At 37.5% G+C, this 14,845-nt stretch overlaps 2 protein-coding genes and 1 long non-coding RNA gene across 4 annotated transcripts in view; 2 read left to right on the forward strand and 1 right to left on the reverse strand.

The window, feature by feature from the left end:
• LOC122572481 (nuclear factor related to kappa-B-binding protein-like) lies at nt 1–6,973 on the forward strand. 2 transcript variants are annotated; one of them, XM_043737457.1, is made up of 11 exons: nt 1–351; nt 1,162–1,410; nt 1,474–1,706; nt 1,792–2,057; nt 2,192–2,544; nt 2,633–4,055; nt 4,146–4,466; nt 4,544–4,733; nt 4,801–5,596; nt 5,685–5,993; nt 6,078–6,973. In XM_043737457.1, exons 1-11 carry the CDS (start codon nt 346–348, stop codon nt 6,510–6,512), a joined length of 4,581 nt encoding a protein of 1,526 aa, XP_043593392.1. In that variant the 5' UTR covers nt 1–345; the 3' UTR covers nt 6,513–6,973. The 2 variants fall into 2 exon arrangements, with proteins under 2 accessions (XP_043593392.1, XP_043593391.1); XM_043737456.1 differs by having other exon boundaries at nt 2–351; nt 5,682–5,993.
• LOC122572484 overlaps nt 6,813–14,845 on the reverse strand; it is a 27,694-nt gene continuing 19,661 nt past the window's right edge. Inside the window, exons 6-9 of the mRNA XM_043737462.1 lie at nt 8,929–9,009; nt 8,337–8,711; nt 7,719–7,931; nt 6,813–7,636 (exon numbers count right to left, since the gene is read on the reverse strand). Of these exons, the coding sequence (XP_043593397.1) occupies nt 7,304–7,636; nt 7,719–7,931; nt 8,337–8,711; nt 8,929–9,009 (1,002 nt within the window). The 3' untranslated portion in view covers nt 6,813–7,303. The remainder of the gene's footprint in view (nt 7,637–7,718; nt 7,932–8,336; nt 8,712–8,928; nt 9,010–14,845) is intronic.
• The window catches only part of LOC122572500, a 38,932-nt gene continuing 33,982 nt past the window's right edge, over nt 9,896–14,845 (forward strand). The window contains exon 1 of the long non-coding RNA XR_006318467.1: nt 9,896–13,425. This is a non-coding gene — a long non-coding RNA (uncharacterized LOC122572500). The remainder of the gene's footprint in view (nt 13,426–14,845) is intronic.

Raw genomic sequence — 14,845 nt, forward strand, 5'->3', positions numbered from 1 at the left:
TCTCTACCATCGAATGGGCACAGTTCTAAACCGGTGAAGAAGGTGCGCGCTCGAGATCTTTCAATATACAAACACCGTGGTTCTGTTCGCTGTATTCCACGCCATGACTAAAATTTGTTGGAAGAGTAGGAGTGCAGTAGCTGTGACAGGTCAAACGGTGAATAGCGAAATTACTTAATATTCACTCGTTCGAAGGATTTCTCGTATCGTAACAACGTCGACAGATTTATCCTCGGTTCGTTATTTCTGTTTCGTGAATTATCGTTAGCCGCGAGAATTTGCTATTTTCGTAGGAACTGCAGAACTTGGAAGACAAGAGGAGAGCAAGCGCAGAAACTGAAAAGAATGGAGGTTGGTTACGATTAATTATTTCGAAATTTATGTCCGTATGATCGATAACACTGTATCCTCTGAAAACGCAATGTACATACCCTGTGTCATGTTACTCCTGAAAAAGAAAACATTCATTGTTGTTCCTGGTATATTCGTTATTTCAGTTCTTCTAATTAGATAATTAGTAAATTAAATAATTAATCGTCGAATACACGCATGTTCTCCTGACGTGTTATTTGCTATTATATGGTGATTATTTTCTTATCTTTGATTAAATAATAATCACGTTCATATTGTATTTTTTAATTTTTGTGTATTCATTGTGACATAGAATGTAGCGCGATAAATTAGATTTTTCATAATTGTCCTTGAAAATCATTTAATTTCATAAAGGACACAGGATGTCTTGGGAGAACTCAAATAAATAACTTTACTAATATGTTTGGTAGATAATAGTCAATCAAAAAAATTTTATATGCTATATTGGTTCATTCGTTTTCCAAATAATCGTTTATTCTACCAAATATCATATAAAATGCAAACTAAAGATAAATAGTAGAGTGTTTATGATGCTTGGTCTGATTTTAGACACATGTGTAGGTTTAATACAAATAACATGTATTACAAGTGACAACATCAGAAATGAAATTTCTAGAATGAAATGGCAAGAATCATTAAAATATCAAATAAATTTATATTTATAGAATAATACGATCTGTTTAGTCCAGATTAAGCTACCAAATATACTAGTAAAATTATGTGGTTTCTTCATGGCACAACCTGATGTTTATTCTGCTATATATTGTTATACATATATTGCGATTATAGGTGGATGAATGTTCAGCTGGTGGTGATAGTGGAGCTGAAGAAGATGAAGATGATGCATCTTCTCATGGATCTAGAAGTAATAGTAGTAGTAGCAGTATAAGTGGAAGTAGCACTTCAACTGATAGCGGGGATGATAGTGGAGAAGAACATGGCACAAGTGGCAGTGAAAGTCATAGTTCTGGCGAAGAAGATGAAGATGAAAATGAGAACACAGAATACTCTGTCAAAGCGGAGAGTCCAGATACTTTGGTGCTGTCTGAAATTTCGTATTTTATGGAAATACATTTTTGTTAACAAAAATTTCGTTTCTAGAAATGGGAAACATGTATTGCTGTAAACATTAAGTTAAAATTACCACAAGATCTTTGCGAACATGTAGCTATTTTCAAGGAGTTTCTGGATTATCCTTATATTTGGAACGAATGCCTTACCGAAAATCAAAGAGAAACTCTTTGCAACCTTTTACCAGCTTTCCCAAAAGACTGTGATGTAGAAGCTGAAATAGAGAAAACATTGCGTATGTTATTTGAACGTGAAAATCACAGGTTAGATGCAACTAATTATTTCCAATAAATTTTTGAAAGAAATCTATCTTTTTTATAATATTGTTTTTATATTTATCTACATCAGATTTGGTGTAGCTCCTTTGGATGCATTTCACAGTCATCTATCTGCTGGTCATTACCGCCCAGATATTAGAAGAATGTGTAGCTTAGTCCGTAAGGCACAGCAGAGAAGATTACTATTTGAGGAACGGAAAAGATCTTATGAACTAGCCAGTCAATTACTGAAATCTAGAGAAAGTTTGCTGTCTAACGCGTATAAGCAAGGTTTTTGTCAACCAGCACAACGCACGGTGTCAAAGGTCCAATGGAGGAAACCAAAACCTGCTATGGGTAAGTTAAGCTTCTGCTGTGATTGATTGTAAAAAATTTTCTGGCTGTTTATACTTCCCCCACACTCCAGCCGTTTGGCAGAGAAGTATGTAGTAACTTCCGAGGGACAATACTAACAAGCAATGAACCGACAGTTGAAGAGAAAACGCAACTGCGCTATTTGGAGGAACTGAACGCACTGAGGACAGAGCTCGGAGCGAGCGCAAAGTTAGCGGCCGACACAACGTCCGAGAATGAAGAGAACTATCCGCACTATCAAATGTCCGGCGCTAAGCAGAAGAAGAAGAGACGCTCTTTGGTGGGAGTTCAAGGATTGTCCATTCGGGGTTTGCAAATAAATCACGAGGATGAGACTATTCGACCTGTTTTCTCCACGTTGCAACGAGCGGAATATGCCACGAATAGGTCTCTATTTATTCGCGAACAGACCGAGGAGACGTATCGCGAAATGTTGCTTGAACATAAAAAGAGAAGAGCTCGGCGTGATGTACGTGAAATAATTTTTTAAGAAATTAAATTGTGTGAATAAGAAATTCAATCATATTAGAGTACTAATGTTCATCATATTTTTTTAGGTTCATCCGGAATTAAATACACAAGGTATCGCTCTTGCTGACTTAACTCAAAGAGCACAAATTGGACAGAAGCACAAATTATCAATTGGCCCTTCCATACGTATTACACCAGCGAAGAAACGTATGAAATTGGAGCAATCACCACTTTGTCCACCAGCGCCAAGATTAACGAATTCTAATTCGATAAAACACGAGAGTGACAACAGTGATTATTCTCATACGACGGATGAAAACAGACATTCCAATACATTGGATATAGATCATAGAATGTTAACGCCAATTAAGTCAGAGCCCATAGATGCATACGAGATGCATCAGATGTCCAAAAAGAAGTTAAGTCCCATTACATCGAAGGTTAGCAAATCTTCCATGATAGTTACACCAGAAATAAAGAAAGAAGTGGAAGACATGGAGTACGACGACATAAAAACGGAACTAAGTACGGGAGTGAACGAAGACGCACCGTTGGAAACAGAAGAAGAAGAGGAAAACGATAAGAAAGAGCTTGATTTGGACAGCATCGACATGATGCAGCTTCCAATACAACTCGACGATGGAATTGATATATTGGATGATGTGAAGTGCGAAGATGAAGGAGTTATATCGATACCAGATAAAGAAATCGCTGTTCCATCTAATGAAGACGCTATCGACATTAACAATGGGGCAGAATTAATGCAGGAGACACATGCTTGTTTCTTCTCGCTGTTAAGAGATGCATTTACCTCAAAAGGTGAATACAGGATGAGCACAGGAGAAATGAGGGATGCTATTACTCAGTGGCAAGGAAACCCCATTTCACCATTAAATGATTGGTATTCTCTGGCATCTTCTTGGCCAGCGTTGGTTCCATTAGCTTTAGGATTTCTTGCTGGGGAACTCACTTACTCTCAAGAGATCGGTGACCGACAAGAAAGAGAATCAGAACTTGTTCCCTATTTAGAAAACAAAGGAAATGGAGTCTACGCATGGATCGGAGCTGGACGAGACTCAGACTCTCGTCTGTCGGACTTATGTGCGAAGTTCTTAATGCACAAAGATTCATTAGGTCTACCGTCTGCAATCTCCACTTGCTCTCCAGTAGCTGTGAAGCAACAAAATCAAGTGCCTCAAGCTAGTAGCAGCAACGTTAACAGTAATTCTGGAAGTGGAAATGTAAATTCGAGCGGCAGAGATAGTAGTCCAGCGATAGAATCGGTCAGTGTCGATGGTGGATCTATCAATACTGTCGCAGAATGGGAGCCACCTCGTGCTCTGTGGCCCACGGAATGGAAGGTTCGACCGTCCACGGTGGAAGAACGAGAAGAATTTAGGAGGCAAGAGCGTATGCGTTATGCTGCTCCTCATAAAGCATTTACATATAGAATGCACGGTTATGCCTCCGTCGTAGGTCCGGTGAAAGGCATTTATCAACACAATGTTGGTATGTTTGATTATACAATCTTTTATAAAAAAGATATATGTATATAATTAAAGAAATTATTATTTATATTATATTTAATTCGTATAACAGCTTCTGGTTTGACCAAGGCTCGTGGACATTCGTTGTTGGTAGCAGATCGGCCAAACTTTGTGACTATCTTAGCCTTAGTCAGAGATGCTACTGCAAGGCTTCCCAATGGTGAAGGAACTCGGGCTGACATCTGTCAGCTACTGAAAGATTCTCAGTATATTAGGGAACAGACAGAAAGTGATGATAAGGAAGGATACTTACATTCTGTGGTATCTGGAGCTTTGGACAGATTGCACTATGAAACAGATCCCTGTGTACGATATTACCCACGACGCAAGGAATGGCTATACCTTCATCGAGCACGTTCAGAATCAGAATTTGGTTTGTACCTTATTGAAATGTATTATTCTTATGTTATATATTTTATAGATGACGTCATACATTTTCTTCTCTTATAGAAATGTATCATCAACAACTACAAGGTGTTGCAAAGAATAAGAAGAATGGTGGCAGTATGTCTCGAAAGGCACTTCCTCCAGTCATAAAACCTGCTAATGTTAACAAAGAACAATCTCCTAATAACAGTAAAGAAACTACGCCTAAAAAAGAAAGAAAGGCCACATCCACTACTCAACCTGTTATTTCGAGGTAAATATCAAATTTTATCGAAAAATGTTTTGAACAGCATATCGATTGTACGCTTTTCTTTTTACAGAAAAGACCAGAAGAAAACCGAGGAGAAAAATATCAATGATCATTCCGCTACAACAGAACAATCGGCTGTGGTCACAAACGTAGTGACAACAATCAGTACGCCAGCGACTTCAGTAATTTCTATGTCAGGTACCACCGTTCCGGTTACGTCTCTCCCTACGTCTTCTACCTCTATTAGCACCATTACCGTAGAAAAGGATGTAACAACTAGTGACGTGAAACCACAAATCACTACTAACGTTCCGGCGAAGAAGGCAGCGAACATCGGTGGAAAACCGGTTGCTGTTGTAAAAACAAGTGCTCAAAGTTTACTACAATCGAATCAGCAGCATTTTCCGCATCATCAAATTCAAGTATCAACATCCGCTGGTCTACAAACTATCAGATTATCTGGACATTCTGTGCTACATTCTGCTCAGTCTGTAGTAGCCAGCAGTACTTCTAATGTAACAAATGTAACCACCAATTTAACCACTATATTGCCTCCTACTAAAGTACCAAGTCAACAACAACAACAGCAACAATCGCAACAAACACAACAACAACAACAACAAACAATAGTGACTAATCAAGCGGGAAAAAGTATCTTGCAAACTGCTAATATAAAACAGCAACAATCTCAACAACAACACGTACTACCTGGAAAGACATTGTTAGCTTCTCAAATAAAATTGGTCAGTTCTGGACAGATTAAGTCACTTCTTACGAGTCATGGACTTCAGGGTCAGACGATATTTATTAAACAATCATCGCCATCCAGTAATCAATCGCAACAAATACAACAGCAACAATTAAAGGTACGAATTGTTCGAGTAGGTCATCATTTTTTATTTTAATGACTATTAATAGCTTTAACGATGTAATATATTCATGTCACTTTAGCAGCAACAACAACAGCAACAGCAAATCCAACAGAGAGTTGTTACCAATCAACAACAATCGATACAAACATCTGGTATGCAACGCATAATTGCGCAGATAGGAGGGAAACCAATCGCAGTACAGATTCAACAGTCACCGCATCAGCAACAACAGCAGAAGATATTGGCGAAGGTTCTAACCAGTTCTGGTAGTGGCCAGCTTATCTCGGTAGAAAATCTCCTTGCTCAGAAAGGATTGAAGTTGGCGACCACAACTGGCCATGCTAATCAACTCAATAGACAAGGGAAGCAGGTCATACAAACTCAGTATCAGGTATACTCTCAATCTAAAATTTTATAATTTCTAATTTTAATTCTAAATTAAATTTTTATGGAACATTTTCAATGTGGTGTTTAGGTAGTATCGCAAGCGCAGACTTCTTCAGGTCAATCAAAGATCATAGCCAGTACGCAGCAACAACAACAGACACAGCAAGCACAAACCGTTCGAATGGTGACAGCTCAGTTGGCTGGCAAGCCAATAGTTTTAGCAAGTGGTAACAAAAACGTGGGAGTTGGAGTGAGCAGCGGTGGAAGCGTAGTACTTGGAAAGCAACAATCATCGCAACAGACACAGCAACAACCTATCATTTTACCGAGTCAGTTACTCAACATCAAAACGTTGCACGGTTTAAAAGTGATACCGACTCCTGCCGGATTGAAAACTACGGGTGCAGCAGTCTACGCGCGAGTTATTGCTCCAACCACCATAACTTCGTCTCAATCGACGGGAAATCAACAGCAGACTATTCAAACGCAACCACCGAGAAATAACACTTACAGTACACCTTGACAAAATTGATGTCGCTGTTTTTTTTCATTTATCCTTGTTCCAACTTATTTTAATCTCTTGTAATTCTGAATTTTCTGATGAACACACGATTTATATGTATAAAAACAAAACGTAAAAAAAGAAGAAGAAACGAAAAGCGCAATAGCTCAGTAAAGCTTATACATAGAATTACGTTATGCTATGTATTATATTTTAGGTCCGGTAAAATGAAAAAAAGAAAATCGTGCAGTTTCTTCGACAGGTTGATCGGGATCAAGGCACAATGCTACATCAGGACATTTAAAATGAAAACATGCGTGGTCGTGAAGATTTTTTTATATTAAGTGTCGAATTATTTACAAATGCATGGTACGATTTTAAATACAAAACCACCGTTTCTTCGTTCTCTTGTATCAAGAAGATTCTTGCAACGTTGCATGTAATGCATAAATAAAACTTATTACATAACGGTATCATTTAAATTATATTTTACAAGTTCTCTTTGTGTATCGTCTCTACGTTGTAGGAAAGTTTAATTATGAAATACCTAGGCAGCAATAGCCACCGCGTCTTTGGTCCGTTTTCTAGTAAGAGGATATCATACGAAAGACATCATAACAAAAGTCATTGATCTATGTACAAAATTTCACGAAATACGAAGTATAGATTCATAGAAAAAGATACAGAAGAAGAAGCACCTGAACAAAAGGTGCATTTATGTTTACAAAGTTAAGAGTGCATGATGTTCATTTAACTCAATATCCTCTTCGTTGTAGGCGTCAACTTATTTCCAAAAGAAATGGTCCGTATAATTATGTTCCCTCGGAATTCCATATATCTTGGAATATATCTATTAGATTGTTCACACCTATCAAGTATCCATCTTCATGATTTCCCACTTTCCACTCGGCATCGTGACAAATCCTTGGCAAATGTTGTGGTAGAGGTAACGTTTTAGCAAAATCAATCATCCAAATGCCAGCATTTTTGGCATCGTGAACGAACAACAAGCTAGACCCGACAACTTCATGCGAGGCAAAGAACGGCGATGCTTTTAGCGTAGTTCTAATCGCCTTTAGACGTTGGATATACTTGGGTACAGCGTGCTGATAGCCTTCCACGAAACGTCTCAGCGCCTCCGTAACCTAATTAATTAAAAAGCCGATTTTAAAATCAGATTACTATTATGATCTATCAACTTAATTCATTGGTACGCTATCGACAAACCTGTTCCCGAGTCCTCGTCGTTTTGAAGTCCTTCGACGAACCTCCATGAGCAAGTTTAATACCTTCTACGCGGAAGCCTAACGTAGCTGTACTGGAAATCGTTTCACGCCAGACCATGTATCTTGGTTTTGTGACTCCTTGCACTCGACGTTCCTCAGCACTTGGTGCAGATGGGTCCACTTGTATCATTTTCTCGTACATGTCTTTTCGTAACTACATTGAGAAATTAAAGATTTGAAAAATTGAAACTGAGTTTCAAGAATTGAAGAACCCTGATCCTGCTATTCTCCTCACTTCTTCACATTTTCATTGATCATTCAAATATCTTCCTTGTTTTTCGAGCGCTTTATTTATAAAAGTTGTGAAATAAACGAAAGATAGAACAATTATATTGAATATTTAAACCAAATATTTAAAAACTATATCTGTATTTTAGTAATATCTATTAAAGTACATCTATTTCGGGTTATAAACCCAAGAATAATAGCAAAGTTAAGAAAAAGTATGTAAAGTATAAAAAATTAGGTAATTCAGGGAAAGTTTTATCTTATCGATCGAACTTTGAAACTTTATTTACAATATTATTCGATATTAATTCATATTAAATTAACATCATACCTTAGGTCTTTCTTTGGCTTTCGCAAGTTCCGATTCCAAATACGTCCTGACTCCAACTTTGCAGTCCATCACACAAGGGTGTTCAAAGTCTCCGAGAAGATCTTGCAGCTGCAAGTAAGAGGACACTACGATCCTCTTAGTCACATTGTCACCATTACCATCCTTTTGATGTGTTTCCCCTGAGTCATGCTCCTCGACATTCCCTTCTTCTATGTCGTTTACATCTAAAACACCTTTGAACTCTGGAACGTACGGCCTCAATACGTCGTTCATTAACAGACGAAAGCAAGATTCTTCCTGAGGGCAGAGTTTCTTTAGAATCGTCCCTGGAGTGGGCCCCGCTCTGAAGTTTCCTTGATGACCCGCTAGTTGCACCTAAAATTAATAGCAGAATTTTTTATTATAAACTTTTTAGCACTAATTGTACTATTTACTAGTAGAATTTCACGTCAAAATTGTTATTTAAAATATTAATTTATGAGTTTTTTTCTGGCAGAAGGTTATAAGATAAATTCCAACCAATGTTTGATACCAATTTTAAAGTATTTTAATTTGTTTCGAAGAACTTAAAAAATAGAAATAGCTTACTTACCCATGGATACCGTTGTTTCTTGTAGGTTTGGAAGAAAGGTGTCCAGTGAACTATATTCCTAAGTTTTCTCCATCCTGACGACTGAAACAAAATTAAACGAAAATCTCATCAAAAAGTTCTCTTATCTCTTCCATCATCACTAATATTAAAATTAAGTTTTAACTTTAACCCAAACATTGATTGTGAAAAAACTTTATTGTTCAGTAATAGAAAGAAACATTTAGCATATCTGGAAGAATACCGTTTCCCGTCGTTACCTTCGACGTCTTTTTCTCATTCGACCTATCCGTGTGATCAGAATCCCATTCAGAGCTCAAATCGTCACCACTGCCTTCTCCCCATTCCAAGTTAATCTGAGGCACCTCTAGCAGCCTCAAATACTGCTGGTATCCTGAACAATTCTCTAAACAAGTCTCTTCCCTATTACTCTGACATTTAATACACTTGTTGCACTTGGAACTCCTTTTATGATCCTCAACCCCATTGCTTCTCAAGGATTTATCTCTTTTATTTCCTTCCAACTTCAGATCACTTCTCTCGTTATCTTCACATTCAACAAGGCTACCATTTTCCAGTCTCTCAACTATACAGTTTTCTTTCTTCTCATCATTTTTATCAACTTCCTTGTAACAATCAGTCTTAACTTCCAGCTGACTCAGCTTATCCTTCTCAAAATCCTGGTTATCATAATTATCCTCGGATTTCTCTTCATTATGAGTCTGTTCTTGAGACTGAGAAAGTAAGTACGAAGGTGATGGACTTCTAGAAGAGGAAGGTGAGCGACGCTCGGCGATGCTTGAAGAGAATCGCCTCGAATGTCTTCTACTCCTCGACCTCATCATCTTCCTCTGAATTAAGGACTTCCTGTCGCATTCTTCAGGTTCCATGCAATCTTCCAGTGTCGATTTTGAGCAGATCACTATCTTTGGTATCGTTATTCTGTCGTAAGTCTTTTGCATCTTTAATTAGATCAATTATCAACGACGACGAAGAATTTATTTAATGTAAGAAATCTTCCTGCGATGTCTTCTAATTCTATCGAAAGCTTTCTAAGTCTTTCTATGTAGAAATAGTTGATGTCTCACCGAAATAAATTGTCTCGAAGATGTAACGTGATAGAGGTGTACGATGGATACTGACTTTGAAGAGATTCATAGTTCTGTCGTATTGTCAGAGGGACAATTCCGCAGCGGAGCAATGGTTGGACGTAAACAGCGACGTGTCCCAGTTCTTCGAATCCCGAATTGGATGCTAATGAGTCGCGCGTCAATGGAAATTCTCGGAGGAGGCCTTCACGCCTTCATTCAAGGAACCTTTTACCTCGTCATACCTTTCTTCTTTTTCCCTTTGGAACGTCGTTTCTTTTAAATATTTCATTAACTCGGAGCTTCTTTTAAACGACTTTCAAGGATAACTCTTTTTGAGAGATCTAAAATCTTTCGGGCGAATCTTCTAATTCTGCTTAGAATTTTTCTTTGAATTCCTCAAAGATATAGCAACTCTTTCTATAAGGTTCTTTCTCAAGGGTCTTCTTAGCTGGAAATTTTTTCTCCAACCTTAAAAAGTGTAATACTCTTCTTTTAAAAAATTTCTGCAGGAAAATTCAAAAATTCTGAAAGATTGTCCTCTACAACTTCCTTCAAATCCCCCCTTAATTAAGAATCTTCTTCGAATCCTTTAATTCAAAATTCTCTGCGAATTCTCGTCTAATTTAAAGGAACTTCGAAAAAAGATGATATATTTGCCAGTGTCTTGGTGATTTTCTTCGGGTCTGAAGATTTCACTGAAATAAAAAACGTTTCGACGATCAGTGATTATCCCCGATATAACTGGTAATCATCGAGACACTTTCTCTCTTTTTTAGCCAGTTTCTATTCCGCGCGTCACGACGATGACGAACGCGCCCGTGATCATCGTTCCTCAGGGCGATCGAATCGTGCCACGCGGCCCTCGGTTAATTGCCAAGCGCTTCGATAACGGTAATTATCTTAATCACGAGCTGCGGTCGAATCGAAACACCTGGATCGACTGGTAGTCCCGTCGTCCACCCACGTTGTGGCCTCTTCCTCGAGACGAAGGCGAGCTGGAAAGCGAGCCGATGCGTGTGCCACTTTTTTATACCACTGCTTGTGTCCGTTACACGAAATTCTTCGTCTGTTCGATGCACTAATTATTCTTTAATTTAATGCTAGATGAATTTTAAACGAGATTTCCAGCTCTTTTTCGTCTCAATTAGTTCTTCTCAGTAATCTCTATTTCTTTGATCGATTTTTAATAGGATTTTGTTAATAGACTTCTACCTCTATTTTGTTGATTCTCAGGAGGAAGTGCAACAAGCTGGTAATTTTTAAAATAATGACTACTTGTTTCCAATTTTATAGAAGTATCATATAGTGTATTTTGCTCTTTCTGGTGAATTCCTGGAACGGTTCCAAGGAAATAATCTTTATTGTTTACAGTAATAATAAACTTCAAGAAGATTTGTTCATAGCGATTGTTATTTATAAACACACAGATTTATTTTCCGTATATTTCTTCAATAATCAACTCGGTCTTTCAGAAACAATTCGTCCTTCACTTGAATCAATCGAATAAAGTCTTATACTTCTTCTAATTATAATTATATTTATAATCATAAAGAGAATGAAAATAATAGTTGCAATTTTCTATTGTTTTCTGTTATGCTTTAACGTATCTATAAATTTTCTACAAAACTATGTTCCTTCGATATCCTTTGCACCAACTTCTTATCCTTCGCATCTAGCAAATCTATGCTTCAATACTTGTCGTCTTGCTCTTTCATATATAACTGAGACTCCTTCGAGTTCTAAGAATACTTTTCATCGACCGACCATATGACGCAGTCTACGTAATTAATTAATGACGCAAATAAATCACATAATTAATTCAATCAGGTGACAGGACAGTGTCTGAAGAGGCAGAATTATTAAACGAAGAAAACAGTTGTTTACAGAGGATTCACAGTCCAGTCACTTTGGATAAATAACTGTACGGCTACGTTTGTCGAATTTCAACGCATCTCACGAGTAATCGTCGCCGTTTACGTTCCACAATCAACCGATTATGTAATATCACTGTAAGCAAACGTGACGCTTTCCAGTCGTGATACATTCACGCAAGCGGAACGCCGTGCCGCTTCAGATTCCTCGCGTTACTCACATGCTTCTGTTCCCTCAGAGGAAGAAATTATTGTAGAATCGCGGATAATTTAATATGGATGAGCATCCTCTTTCCTCTCATTTATCTATTCATTCATGACAGTATTTACATAAGATACATCCGTATATTTTTCTTTTGCATTGATTGTATAGGAAATTCTTTGAAATCCACAGCTATATCTGGAGGTTTCCTCTTTCAAAATATCGTAGGTATCGTGGAAGACTAGTCGTAGAAGTCGTTTGAAGACTAAAGATATTTCCCTACCTTGTTAATCTTTTAGAATTCTTGGCATTTTAAAAAATTCAAATACTTGCAGTAAGTTGCTTCCAAATTGAATCAGTAGTTTTTTAAACACCAAAGATTTCTTGGTAATCTTTGAAATTCTGTAAAATATTTGTAACAAGCTCCTTTTCCAAAATGAATATAGAATTCTTCGAAATCCAAAGATCTTTTCTCTTATTAATTCTTCAGCATTCATCAAGTTCTTGAAACTCCAAATAAATACTTGCAAGCTGTTCTTTCAAATTAGACGCGAAATCCTGAAAAATTCAATGAAAGTTGACTTATAATCAATTTGAATAATACTAGAGATTTATTTATTATCCATTTCTTGAAGGTTCATGTGAGTTAATGTGGAAGAAGATCATTCATTAGGAGATCATCTTTCTTGGTTTATTACTTGAAACGTCGAGACAGGATAGTGGATTGAGAGCACGTGCTTGGTCTCTATCAGCTCTTACATAAGAAGAATTATAGTGGCGTTTCTCTGGACCGTATTACCTAGTGAAAATTATGCACGCGAACCTCAAGGCGCATCCGGTCGCAAATCTATGAAACCTCCGTTTGTTAGTCCGATAATTGGTCTTATTTTCTCACGGATACATGATGCCACAATCGTTCTCCAATTCTTCTTCTCTATTTGTTCAAACACTTTCGACTCATTCGTAGATCTTCACAAGGTATGTCACAAACTTACAAAGTATCTATCTAATTCATTGCTTGATAAAGCTTCTTAAAATAAAATGTAAGTGTTTCAGGATCTATACAAAAATGTAGAAGATTTTTAATAATCTTCAAGTATTTCAGTTCACCAAATCCTTAGATAGCTTCTATAGTTTCTTCAAGTTCTTAAAACCGTATTACCAAGATACCTTTGATAATTCATCATGCGTGTGAAAATATCTCTCTTAGAATAAATCTCTTCGCTTAACTCCTTTCAGATCCCTCCACTTTCAAGATCATCAAAGTCTACTAACTCTTCCCTTCGTCGATGGAAATTTCAACGTACGCACTTGTCGAACGATGAATGAACAACAGGTAATTTTGCAGCGTTTTCACTTTCTTAACAGTGTAAATCAGGATGACGTAATCCATCACACGATCGTAGGCGAGAATCTTAAATTTCCTCCTCTGTTCCTCCACTTCCAAATGCTTCGTTATTTGTTGATTCAAATTTCAATCCAACGATCGACGAACAACAGATGAGTCTGCAACTTCTTCCGAACAGCATAATTATACTCTATCTATAGATTTTAATAATCTATTATTGAGTACACGTATACGAATATATAAGTATATGTACACAAGTATCCAAGTAAAGAACATGTAGAATTTTTTCCTTTAATCGCTTCTTCCAGATTTCTCCGCTTCCACAAGCATCATCATCTACTAACTCTTCTCTTCGTTGATTAAGACTTCGATCTACTGATCCAGTGACGAACAACAAATAACAATTCTTCTCCTACGTATACTTGACCACTGCACGTTGAATCATAGTAAATCGCGAAAAACAATCAACAGTGTAAAAGCGTCTCGATCTCGATGTCGAGCCAAGGTATTACAATCTGTTTCCTGAGACCAGGAACAATATTCGCGAACGATAGAGACGGGTAGATTTTTAATTCGTTGATGTAAGGCGGTTACCGGACGAGTCAAGCAACTTTTTCTTGTTTCGAGGCGCAAATTCAGCACGGCGGCGACTCGAGGAGAGTACAGCCGACTCGACGACGATCGAAATGCGTCATCGACTAATTAACTGACGTTCGCGAGCGTCATTAGCGTAATTATCAGGAGTGGACGAAACGCTGGTGCGATCTAGAGGTCGGTGGGCCTACACGGTTCGCCGGAAGTCAATGTTCTTTACCGTTTGCTTTGCGTTTTTATCATTTCTATGGATAATTTTAATTCTTTCACGATCAACGTTATACACAGGATGGCTCGTAAACTGGCGATAGGATTTGGGCACAACTGGGCCGATTGTACGTGAAGGATGAAGTCGAAAGTATAGGATAAAATGTTTGCATATGACGTTTCGTTTCTGAGAAAATCGAGTTTGCAAAATTTATGAAGTAATACTTGAACTTGGCCAGATACAGACTGGATATGAATAAACAATCAGCAGGAGATCATTACACGTGCGAAAATAAGTCAAAATTGTGAAATGAGATCTTTCCGTTTGAGTCCTTATTTCCCAAAAAATAAAATTTGAACGTATTCTGTTAAGAACTGGTTTGGTATGCTACATTTTCAAATTTTTCTTCCTCCAAAAGAAAGCACCGTACGAGGAAAATTGTATTCTACGATTTTAATTTATTTTCACATTCCGTTCAACTCCTGTCGATTATTTACTGCCGCAGTTCGGAATATAGCCAAGTTGAAGTATATTTGTCAAATTTTCAAACTCGACTTTCTCGATAATGAAACGTCATATGAAAGAATTCTATTTTATATCTTCATG

This window comes from Bombus pyrosoma, linkage group LG11, assembly GCF_014825855.1.
Source record: "Bombus pyrosoma isolate SC7728 linkage group LG11, ASM1482585v1, whole genome shotgun sequence".
Lineage (NCBI taxonomy): Eukaryota > Metazoa > Arthropoda > Insecta > Hymenoptera > Apidae > Bombus > Bombus pyrosoma.